Below are 12,740 nucleotides of genomic sequence, written 5' to 3'. Positions count from 1 at the left end.
AAAAAATGGCTATTTCAAAATTTTTACTAAATTTGTTTTGGGAATTGATGGGCGCGGGGGGGTGGCTTGTTACCCTTCAATAACTTCAGACTAATAAAAGGCCACTAGTCCTTTCAATTTTCAATCGAATGAGCCTTTTTCGAAGTTTCTGCGACAGCAAATGGCCATCTAAAAATTTCTACCACATACAGTACGGGAAAATACGAGGTTTGGAGGGGTGGGGGTTATCCACCCACTGATCACTCTAAATCTTGTAAAGGGCACTAGAACTTCTGATTACCAATCCAATGAGCCCCCTTCGACGTTTATACGATCACCCTTTTTATATATATACTTTATATGCCCCCCAGGGCATAAATTACCTTACCCTAAGGGCTGGTGGGTGGTGTCATCTTCAAAAACATAATGGGTGTTAGTTGCCCTCCAATCATTTTCGGATATTAAAAAGGGCATTGACCCTTTCAACTTCCAACCGAATGATCCATTCCAATCTCAAAATTTCTATTAGATGCATTTCGGGAAAATATGAGGTATGGAAGGGTATCCACCTTCTGATCACTCTGAATATTAAAAAGGGCCTAACTTACAGCCCTTGCTTATTTACAGCCACAACTTACAGCCCTTGTCCTGAGGATTCATGGGGGGGGGGGGGGGGGTCGTCATCCTCAAATACATAATTTCCGGAACTTTCAATCACGTTAAACGAAATGGCTATCTAAAAATTTGGATTGGATGGGTTTTGGGAAATGGTGGGCGTGGTAGGGGGCTCGTTGCCCTCTAATCAGTTTTGACTATTAAAAGGGGCACTAGCCACTTCAATTTCCAATCAACCAAGCCTTTTTAGGAGTTTCTACGACAGCAAATGACCACCTCAAAATTCGTATCAGATGGGTTTCGGGAAAGTACGAGGTGTGGGGGGGTTATCCACCCTTTGATCGCTCTGAATCTAAAAGGGAGCACTAGAACTTTCGATTACTGATCCAATGAGCCCCCTCTGAAGTTTGTACGATCACCCTTTCTAAATAAACTTTAAATTTCCCGAGGGCATAACTTACAACCCTCGCCCTGATGGCTGTGGAGGGGCTGTCATCCTCAAAGACATAATTCCTGGATCTTTTAACTATGCTGAACAAAATGGCTATCTCAAAATTTTGATTGAATGTGCTTGGGAAATGGTAGGCGTGGGAAGGGGGCTAGTTCCCCTCCAATCACTTTCCATAATTAGAAAGGGAACTGGCCATGTCAATTTCCAATCGAATGAGCCCTTTTCGAAGTTTCTATGACAGCTCCTTCGATACGAAGTGCCTAGGTCTAAACAAAAATAAATAAATAAATAATGCATTGTGCCCGCATCGCTCTTACTTATGCAGCGCTATTGCGTTGCCTATGATTATGTTTGAATTTTTGCGTTTGGGACTGAGGCGGGGAAATGATATCATATCCCTCCTGAACCTCAATTGTCCTTTAATTGCTTAAGAAATTAAAGCTTGCCCTTTGCTCCTTTCTTAGTAGTGCTGTTAGCAAGCTAGCCAGCGACAAGAAAAAAAATAGGAGATGATTTTTTTTTTTGCTGTTAATCTTTAATGAACTGACGAAAGTATTAAGGGTTGATAACTTAATTATTATGGTGCATTCAGGGAAAAAAGGTCGAATTAGGAATTAATGGAAAACGAAGCTAATTCCTAATTCAATGCTTGAACGATCCAAGTCCTAACTTAGCGCAGAGAAAACGGAGACATAAAGTGGGCCCTTGTCCCCTCTGTCATATTCACTCCTTTCCTTTTCCTGTCAACTTTTTAGCAGCAAGATAGGTAGTTTGCAGATTGTTTGATGCAGAATCACTTAGGCATTCTGCGTCCGTATTGTTGGAGGTGAAAACTGGGCATGCGGCCCCTCCAGTACCGTTTCCCCATTGCTCCCACAGCCAACTTTTTAGCAGAAAGTCAGGTGTGTCGCAGCTTGTTTGAACTGGAATCATGCAAGTACTTTGAGTCTGTATGACCTGGGAACCAAGGGAACCTCCGACACCCCCATTCTGCGTAACCTGCTTTTAGTAGGGACTTAGGGATTTTGCCGTGTTTAAACCAGGATAACACAATAATTTTCAGCTGTTATGATTGGTGGCATAAAATGTGTCCTTGGACCCTCCAAAGTTCGTCTATCTCTCCCTGCCATTTTTTTTTGTAAAGGGGCAGAGTTGTTGTACCTTCTTTAAAGCAGAATTATGCGAAGAATTTCAGTTAGTAATATTTGAGCATACAACCCCATTCACAATGATATTTTCAATAAATCTTGCAAAAACGGAGTGGCAAAAACGGTTGGGCCTAGAAGCGTCAAAGCTTTAAGCTCGGCCCTGACCAGCCCGGATTAGACCAATACCTAGATTTAGCCAGCTGTGATTTGAGCCAATCAAAATTCTTATTGAATTTTACAGCTGATAAAAATCCGCTGAAAAGTCTGATTAGCTCAAATTAGCTGTAGCTAAATAGCAGCTTTAATAAAATCGCACTTTAGTGGGCCTTAAACAATTCTTCCTGGGAATTACAATCTCTTAAAGTTTTGAGTGTTTAAGGACTGCAGCGTTCAATTGATGGCTAAGAAGCAAATAAAAGTTTTGGTCCCGTGAATCTTTTATTTATGAAGCTGACCAAAGACTGCTCCAATACTTGAAGTTGCAACCCTGAGAATGTAAATCTAGGTTCTTCTCCTTCTTCCCGCTCTACATTTTACATAAAGTAATTTATACCTGTTTCAAGATTTAAAGTCACTCTTTGGTTTTCATGGGAAAACTTCGCTTTTTTTCGGTTTCATATAAATGTAAAAGCGTATGTCTATCAATTCATTAATTTCTTTATCCTTCAAATGAAATCGCCGTTAAACTGTTAAAGCTAGAAAAGTGAAAATTGACGCAGAATAATTTTGGAACCATGAAAATAAAAATAGACAATAAAATTAAAAAAAAAACAACGAAAAATAAATAAATAGAAACCAAAAATGTAGCGCCAAAGAATATCAAGATTGTGACGACCGGCCGTCCAAGCTGCCAACCCTCAGGCTGCATTTTTGGGGGCTAGAATTCATCAGACCTTTTGAATTCCTCTATGCATTCTCTATTGGTTTTAAAATCCTTCCTTCAAAAGTCTTGAAAAACAAAAATAGACGTACATACTCAACGAATCAGAATCTTTTCAACGAATTTCTCTTTATTCTCAATAATGGTCACAACGTAGCATAAATAAATGTTCCTAATTCACCGCTTCACTAAATGTTCTTATATAGTGTGACTAAACTACAGTTTGATGTTGAATCTGCCGATCAGTGGGTCTTACCTCTGATCCAATTAGGTCTGATTCAACATTCACTATCTTTACGTGGTTTAGGAACATATCTCGTGTCTTTAATGTGGTAAGAAATAATCACGACTGGAGAGTGCCCCCCGACTAACAAAAACAAAGACATGTATTTTTTTTTTTTTTTTAACGGATGTCTGTTTCTAGAAGCAAGCTTTATTTTTGAAACAGATAAACTACATATGTCCCTGAGAAACTTTCTTTCATCCTGTTTGTATTAATGAGGACTAAGAATGGGGCCGAGCTAAGGAGATTAAATATTTTACGATTTAGTATTGTCCCGTTTTATGAAAGACGCAACTTCTTGTATGAACGACAGAACGTTAGATTAGCGTCATCCAAGATATTTCAGCGTCATCAGGGAAGAAGAGTCCCCACCAAGGTCTTTTCACAAATATAGCTAATGCAATCTTATGACTGCATGAAATATTCTCTGAGGCCACTTCCCGTCTGGTTTTTAGAATTTTCGGCCCTGTTATGGAAACGTGAAATTTCATTCTTGAATTAGAAAAAAAAATAACTTGCTTAATAAACAAGTTTGGGGCGATATTAAAGTTTAAAATCAATGTGAAAAACATATTGATTGTTCGATTTACGGTTTTTTAAATGTAAAAGAAATCCTAGAACAAAAGTAATTTCCAACCAATTTAAATCGTCGTCATTTATAGTACATGTGTTGCTGCTTCAGCATTACTCTTGACTTACCTTATTGTCCCTGCTCATTGCTATTTTTGAATTATCGGTCAGTTGATCTGCCTTTAAGCTACTCTACTGCCTTTAGTTGATCTGCCTTTGATCCCATCAGTAATACTAATCTGTTTATTGGGCTTAAACAGAGCTTTAATGTTTGTATTTTATTTATTTTCTGTTTTGGCTGGGCATGGTGACTTCTTTGGCTGTCTGCTTGATTGTTAGGGTCCATTTCTTCTGGCTGATTTGGGTAAATGATTATTTACCTAGACAAGCTTTAGTTCAGGTTTTCTTGTGTTTTTGTTTATGAATCAATCCCCTTTTTGTAAAAAAAATTAATAATAAAAGTGCTTCAGTAGCTTATTATCAGTTGCATGTGTTTTTAACCTTTTTTTTTTTACTATTGCTTTGTGTTGGTCACAAGTTAAAATGACTAACTTAAACAAAATTGTACAAAAGGTATATTTGTGCATATTTTTGAAAATTCCCTGTTTTTTCCTAGCTTAGCCCTAGTATTTTTAGTCAATGGATAATAATTTAACGAAAAAAGAATCTGTGTAATTTCAATTTTTTTTACCTTGGACCTAAGCACACCTAGAACTTCAAATTTATGGGGGAGGGGGTTCAGACCCTGAAAACCTCCCTGAATAAGACTGCTTCAGGGCTGGCCTCTCGTGAAATCCTAAGTTTTGCCAAGTTTAGGGCACCGCATATTTAAATTCTGACATACAATTAGTTTTTGGAGTTCAAACAATTTTTTAATGATCAAATAAACATAGATTTTGTCTTTTATCCCCCCACAGGTGGCAGTTGGAGATGAAGTAGGCACCAATATAGCAGACCTAGAACTCTACACCGGAATGCTCAACACCCAAAAGGCCATTCTTCAGGAAGAAAATGTCAAATTAAGGTAAAAATTTTATATGCTACGAATTTTATGACGCTGAACTCGATAAGTTGTGACTAAATCTACCTCTGAAACACTTCTGAGGAGGAGGGGCTATTTGACCCCTCTACAAAGGACTTGAAAAGATTGTATAAACCCATGAACACTTAGTTTTAGTGTTGGTCATGAGAATTGCTCGATAACACAGTATTCCACATGACAAACTGCTTGTAAACTAAAAATTTAATTGACAAAAAAGCAGAGAAGAATAATTTGAGTGGAAAGATATCCTATACCGGATTAATCACCAAAATTATCCCCAAGATAAAAAGGAACGAATTTGTCCGTGACTTGGAAGCTGGTAGTAGGTTACCTTTTTAACGTACAGTAAAACTGTGTTAGGAAACAGTAAATCAGCACGTTCAAAACACAGAAAAGACACAGTTTTCAACACATGAAAGCAATATAGAAAGAAAGCAGGTTATCTTTTTAACGTACAGTAAAACTGTGTTAGGAAACAGTAAATCAGCACGTTCAAAACACAGAGAAGACACAGTTTTCAACACATGAAAGCAATACGTTGTAAAGACGAAGACTAAAATAAGCCCGTTTTTCGCTTCTTCAAAGTGATAAGATCCTAAAGCTCACTGCCAAATACAACACTTAAGAGAGAACTTGGATGACAGTCTCATCAAAGTCTTTCGATCACTGATCAATGTAGAATAAAGATAGGTGTTTGAAGAAAGAAGGAAAATCAGTGTCCTCAGATTTTTGTTAAAATTGTTTTCTGTTAAAAGATAAAAGATCTTAGCTTATTGATTTGCTAAAAGACATGACTACTGGCAAACTACAAAAATAGATCAGGTAAGCATATTGTTTTTTTTTTTTGTAGGTTTTATGACGCTGAACCTACTTTTAAAGTTTAGGACTAAGAAACCTCTGAAATGCTTCTTAGTGGGGAGGGGGGTTGGTTATTCGTCCCCTATACGCATGACTTGAAAGGAGTATTTAAATCTATGAACGGTTATTTCTAGTAAACCTAAATCCGAATGATGAGCCAAAGCCTTCTCTGGAAAAACGATAATTTTTTATAGCGATAAAATGGGAACGAGGGGCTTAAATAGTAAAGAATGTACTTATACTGTCATACAAGTGGCATATATACAAGTCATATACTGTGGCAAAATTGAAAATTCCTTTGCTATAGCCCAAAATATATTGAAAAGGCCGATGAATAAACTCAGAATGATTTTTTTTTCCTCAGTGAAGAGAGAATGTTTTCTAGTTCGAACTTGACGTATTTAGTAGTATAAGGCTATATTTAAATATAGCTATATATTTAAATTTAATTTAATTATATAATTTATATATATTTATAATAATATAAATTATATATTTAAAGCTAGGTTTTGATAGCGGTCACATTTTTCTTCGGATGCCAGATCCGATATTGCCAACTATGCCCAGTGGAGAAAAAATTCTTCCTACGGACAGATATATGGATCTGTTTTGTTTAAATCCGAGTCAAAATATTTTTGATTCTGGTCAACAAGAGTGTGCTAATCTTTGATTTTCGTAGAAGTCAATATGAAGAAGCGCAGAAAGCACTAGAGCTAGAGAGGCAACAACATTTAAAACTCCAACAAGCGTGGAAGAAAGCATGCATTCAATATGCAACGCAACAAAAAAGTCGCCTCCGAGAAGTAAGGCAGTTGAAGCTGTTATTTACAGGTAAACTATCTTTTGCTTAGACACTGCGTGTTGACTCATCATCTAACTCAATTTGCAGGTAAGCACCATTTAAGTCTAACTTAGAAAACTTTTGTTCCCCTTGAAAATTTGCGATCTCCTGCCGTAGGCATTGGGTATTCCTTTGGGTTTAGAGACGGGCTAACTATAGCTTTAAAGTCACCATAAATTCTAACACTACCATTAGGTTTATTTACCGGTACAATCGGACTGGCTCAATCACTGTAATCGACCTTTTCCAACACTCCGGTTTTCACAAGTCGGTTTAACCCCGATTCGACTTTTTCACGGATAGCCAACGGCACAACTCTAGCTTTAAAAAACTTCGGCTTCGCATCCGGCTTTAAATTTAGATGCGCTTTCACCCGTTTCACTTTTCTCAAATTTTCGGAAAACAGCTCACTGAATTCGTTCATAATCTGGGGTTTGATATCAGGCATTTTTTTCACCGCCTTAATCATATTCCAATCCAGTTTGATTTCCTGCAGCCAATTTCTGTCTAACAACGATGGTCCATTTCCAGCAGCAGTCTTACATTGCCGTTATTTTTATGTCACTTTAACATTAACTTCCCCGAGAATAGGGATGTCGTGGCCACCATATGCAATCAGCTTCCGATCGCATTTTTTCAGTTTTACACTACTTAGACAATTACGGTAAGTCTGTTCTGAGATTAACGACACGGCCGCGCCTGTATCTAGCTCAAAATCAAGCTTAGACTGTATTATTGTAAGTCCAACAATAATTTCCGGTGACTCACCACTTATAGAGAAAATAGTCTAGTTATCCTCGTTCGGAGGCTTCTTCAGATCAGGAGCACTTGCCGAATCTGTTTTCTCCTCCTCGAATTTTCCAGTTTCCGCTACATGGCGAACTTTGAATTTATATTTTTCTTTTCTGGCAACACTGTCAGGCTTGGATCGACATGCTGCTGCAACATGACCTTTTTTCTGACATTTTCGGCATTCCGCGTTGCGGAAATTTGGTGCTGATCCCCGTTTTATAACCGTTCAGCCAGGAAGTGCAATGGGGGATTGGGGGGCAGTTATCCTGTGCTTCCACGCACCTTTTCTGTTTATCTTCATCAGATTTTTCCAGGTACCCGTGAATTTTTGTAATTTTTGCCAGAAGAAAGTTTGTGTTTTTTTTGTTTTTGTTTTTCACAGTTATCGTATCGACCCAGTGGGCCTACAAAGTCGGGAAAGTGCTCGTTATAACGGAAATGAAAAGTTCTAGTGCCCTTTTTAAGTGAACAAAAAATTGGAGGGCAACTAGGCCTCCTCCCACACAATTTTTTGCCAAAATCGTCCGATAAAAGTTTTGAGATAACTATTTTGTTCAGCATAGTTGAAAGGTCCAATAACTATGCTCTTGGGGATAACATGACCTCCCCCACACAATTCCCGGGGAAAGGTCCTTAATTTGTAAAATTTGCCCGTTGTTTACGTATAGTATTTATTATTGGGAAGAATACATACTTTTTTTGGGTGGGGAGGGGAGGAAGAATTTTCTACTGGGGGTATTTTGCGCGGGGAGAATTTTACATGGAAAGTCGAGATTCCAGAGGGGAAATTTTACGCTGAGGGAATTCACCAGAATTCCTATACGAAACTTCTTTATATGTCTTGCTTTCTCTTCATCGATTCAATTTTACTCGTGGAGATGTTAAGGGTAATTGTTCTGGCTAATTTTTGCCAGGCTTGAATTGTCCAGGGGATATTTCCATGGAAGGAGGATTTTTCTGTGGAGGTTCAGCCAGATATCCTGGCGTTATTAAAAAAACGATCAGAAATTAAATAAAAAAAAACAAGTCTTCAATTGAAAGTAAGGGTCAACATTAAAACTTAAAACGAAAATAAATTATTACGTTTATGAGGGGGATTGCCCCCTCCTCAACCTCACTCTTTATACTAAAATTAAATTTTGTCCCAATAAGTAACTTTTTTTAAAGTGTCGAAAAACTTTAGCGTGAAGAGCAAGGTATTGAGGAGGGGGCAACCCCCCTCAAATACGTAATAATTTCTGTTCGTTTTAAGTTTTAATGTTGCTCCTTACTTTCAGTTGAAAAAACTTGTTTTTTTTTATTTAATCATACAAAGCATTAAGTGAAGGCCATGTCAGGAAAAGCAAAGTGTCATTGACGACCAGGATGAATATTCAGATTGATCCTTGTGGGGTCCCGCACTTTATTTCGTGTCATCTTGAGAAAAATGAGCTATTCCGAACCACCTGATATTGGCTGTTTAGGCACATTAAAAACATTACAGGCTGAAAACTCCAACTATAAGGTATAGCTGAAATGCAATGCAAGCTTTTGCAGTGCAGATTTGTTACGCACCCCAGCATAGATTTGTTAGGCCCCCACCCCTGGTACCTAAATTATTTTTACGGTAGCCATTATGTATTTTTAAAATCCAAAAAGAGATAGTTGTGTTGAGTTTGAATTTGGTTGAAAATAATCTCCATTTTAAAATGATAACTTTTCAGAATTGAACAATTTTGTTTTCCTTCAACAAAGTACTCTTCCGCCTTTGTTAGAGATATAATTTTTGTTTTTGACCATAAATTATTATTGCCCTGCTATTTAGAATTGGGAAATAATGTCCCGAGAAGAGAGGATGGGGGTGAATTGACTCCCTCATGGTCATGAAGACAGATGACAAGATGAAATAAAATAGAAAATCCTTGGTTTCATCCTGTTTGCCATTTCCAGAAGAAAATATTCAGTAAGTGCCGACTTTGTTGCGCATGTTAGTGATCTTTTATGGTTGTTGGCTGTTCTGTTCCGATTCCGATCTGACTTCTGTTCCGATCCCGATAAAAGTAGAGCTAAATTGGCTGTCCTACGCCCATAAAAACAGATGAAAAAATGGTTTAAATAGAGAATATCCTTGTTGCGACTCTGTTTTGCTATTTCCCAGAAAAAAATTGTAGCGCACAGCCGCCTTAGGCCGACGCATCGCAGTGTTGTGTCCTCAGTGGTTCTCAGTTTCAGCTACGACTTTATTCAAACTATCATAGCATATTGTTGCAATTTTTTTTCATACAACGTCAATATTATGACCAGAATAGTTTGAGAGTGAATAGAGAGCAATAATGTTAAAAATCTAGCAGCTGGTTTTCTTACAGCTTCTTGATATACTTCTTGTTCTGTTTCCTTCTTCTGGAGGTGAGCTAGAAGCAGCTCTGAAAAAAGTTTCAAAGCTGCCAGTAGCAAAATTTGACAGAGTTCGAACAATTTGACAGAAGTCAAAAGTGTGACAGAGTAAAAAATTTCACTAGGCAATGAAAACTGCCAAGTAGCATTGCTACTACCCTATTCCACTTATTTCCACGGTAGGCCAGAAGGAACTTGGTACTTAGAAGGAACCAAAATTGCAAACTAAATAAGCCTTATACGGATACTGCGAAAAAAGTAGTATAAGAAAAGCAAGAACGGGGTTTTGTAAGGCCAACAAAAAAACTGGATGAAACAAAACGGAAAATTCAAGAAGACAGTCGCCTCTCTTCTTCAGCACTATAAAAATAAAAGTTGGAAGGAAGCACGTTCACACTGTCTAAACAAAAATCAGAACAAAACAAAATGGATAAAAACAGACAAAACGCAAAGAAAATTTGAAGCCAAGCAACACGGAAAACCATAAAAAGTAACAAACAGATAAAATAAAAAATTAGCAGAATTAAAAGTTGAAAAGCCAAATATCTTAATTCCGAAATCGAACCACTCGCCCTAAATCTACGATCTAGTATTGTGCGAGTAGCATAGTTTTTTGCTAGTCGTATATATATATATATATATATATATATATATATATATATATATATATATATATATATATATATATATATATATATATATATAAAGTTAGATTTTGATTATATTGAATCCTTTATAAGAATGAGTAACTGTAAGCTCTTAGAGCTTGAAAAAATTTCTTGGGCAGTAATTGGGGGTCTATGCCCATTTCCATATGCATTAGCGGAAAGTCACAATTTTTCCCTTTTCCTTAAACTTTATGCTTTGTGTTTCTGGTGAATAAATGATCATAAATTTGCTATTTATAGATGTGGTTACAAACGAAGAAGAGGAGAATGTTAGTGTTACATCTTGGGACCAGGAGCAGCAATTTTTGAAAGGGTCCAAACCTTGTCTGAAAACTTCTAAGATGGAAAGTTTATCAGGTAGATATCAAGGCTAAATTATTTTCTTTTTGGTCCATTCTGTGCTTTATTATGCAGGTTATGACCATTTTATTCTTAATAAAAGCAATTGCAAAGATTGTTAATACTAGAGTGATAAAGTAGCAATAAAATAGTGATAAATAGTAATAGCCCAAATAGTTTTGACGAAATAATGTTTCACTTGCAAAGTTCTGAAGAAGGCCTCCAGAGGCACCGAGGGCATCAAGAAGGATCCATCATTCTTTCCGATGGTTTGCTGCTGCCAGAATGTCCTCCCACAGGGGTTAGATTGACATATGCGGGTAATGTAGATCGGTCTGGTATATTCGTCACAGGGTGTTTCTGGGTCTACCTCTGCAGCATCCACCCTAGATCCCCCTGTGCCTCCTGAGGCGCCAAGAGCATCAAGAAGAATCTTTTATTTTTTCTGATGGTTTGTCGCTGCCAGAATGTTCTCCACAGAAATCAGATTGACGTGTGGAGGTAATGCAGGTCGATCTGGTATATTCGTCACAGGGTCTTTCTGGGTCTGCCTCTGCAGTGTGGACCTTTTGGTTGCAAGTGGTGTGCTGCATTGGGTAGTTGGACACTGCCCATAGGTAGTATGTGTCCAAAATAGCTCAATCTACGATTTAGTGTGGCATCTGTTGCAAGACGCTGCTGCTGTCGGTGGTTATATAGGATTCTTTTTTGACATGAGTTTTCGAAAGCATACAGTCGTCTCTTTTGTTATTGGTTCAGGTGCCAGGACTTGGCTTTGAACAGGAGATCTTTTATACCATTGCTTGTGAAAAATTGGCATTTTCAGCCGTAGAGAGAAGCTTACCGCCAAAGCTTTTGTAATCTATTGAAGGCTCCATTCTGTAATCAATTGAAGGCTCCATACCATTGCTTTTGAAAAATCGGCATTTTCAGCCGTAGAGAGAAGCTTACCGCCAAAGCTTCTGTAATCGATTGAAGGCTCCATTCTGTAATCTATTGAAGGCTCCATACCATTGCTTTTGAAAAATTAGCATTTTCAGCCGTAGAGAGAAGCTTACCGCCAAAGCTTCTGTAATCTATTGAAGGCTCCATTCTGTAATCTATTGAAGGCTCCATACCATTGCTTTTGAAAAATTGGCATTTTCAGCCGTAGAGAAGCTTACCGCCAAAGCTTCTGTAATCTATTGAAGGCTCCATTCTGTAATCTATTGAAGGCTCCATACCATTGCTTTTGAAAAATTGGCATTTTCAGCCGTAGAGAGAAGCTTACCGCCAAAGCTTCTGTAATCTATTGAAGGCTCCATTAGCTTGACCAATTCTTGTGAGTAATTCTTTTACAGTGATCTAGCTATATATTTTAAGACGTAAGCACTGCTATTTTCTTGCCCTTTAAATAGCCGTTCTGGAAAATGCTGTTAAAAGTCGAGAAAAATGTGATATGTATCATCTATTGCCAATTTCTAAAAATTGTTTTAGAATTCACTCGGGTGACTGTATATTAAGTAAAAAGGAAAAATGTATGTACAGAATACCGTACAAAAATATGTACAGAATATGTTCAAAAAAGCTGTACAGAAAAAGGGGTCGAGGTTTTTTGTTTAACCAAGTGCTTGCGTTTTCGCTATGGTTAAAGCTTGCTACCTTGGGGTGTTGAAAGGTCTTCTTGCTTTGGTCACCTCCTTCACCTTTGTTTAACCAATGCTCTCAAGTTCTGGGGAGAAATCTATGTAGAGCAAATTTAGCATGTGAATCTGATGACGATGATGATGAGCTTGAAGAAGACTCGAGTTGAGAGCAAGAAATTGATGCAGACGAAGATGATCTACCCGATGTCATAAATGATGATATTTCTAATACCGCCTCTGATATGGATGACCCTGACAAGTTTGACGAAGAAAATA

General features: G+C 37.6%; 1 protein-coding gene across 1 annotated transcript in view; it reads left to right on the top strand.

The window, feature by feature from the left end:
* The window catches only part of LOC136033601 (rab GTPase-binding effector protein 1-like), a 119,329-nt gene that overhangs the window by 48,684 nt on the left and 57,905 nt on the right, over positions 1 to 12,740 (top strand). Inside the window, exons 7-9 of the mRNA XM_065714381.1 lie at positions 4,844 to 4,950; positions 6,506 to 6,657; positions 10,741 to 10,857. Coding sequence (XP_065570453.1) covers positions 4,844 to 4,950; positions 6,506 to 6,657; positions 10,741 to 10,857 — 376 coding nt within the window. The remainder of the gene's footprint in view (positions 1 to 4,843; positions 4,951 to 6,505; positions 6,658 to 10,740; positions 10,858 to 12,740) is intronic.

The sequence above is a fragment of the Artemia franciscana genome, chromosome 12 (genome assembly GCF_032884065.1).
Source record: "Artemia franciscana chromosome 12, ASM3288406v1, whole genome shotgun sequence".
Classification (NCBI taxonomy): Eukaryota; Metazoa; Arthropoda; class Branchiopoda; order Anostraca; family Artemiidae; genus Artemia; species Artemia franciscana.
This window is presented reverse-complemented; position numbering and strand designations above follow the sequence as displayed.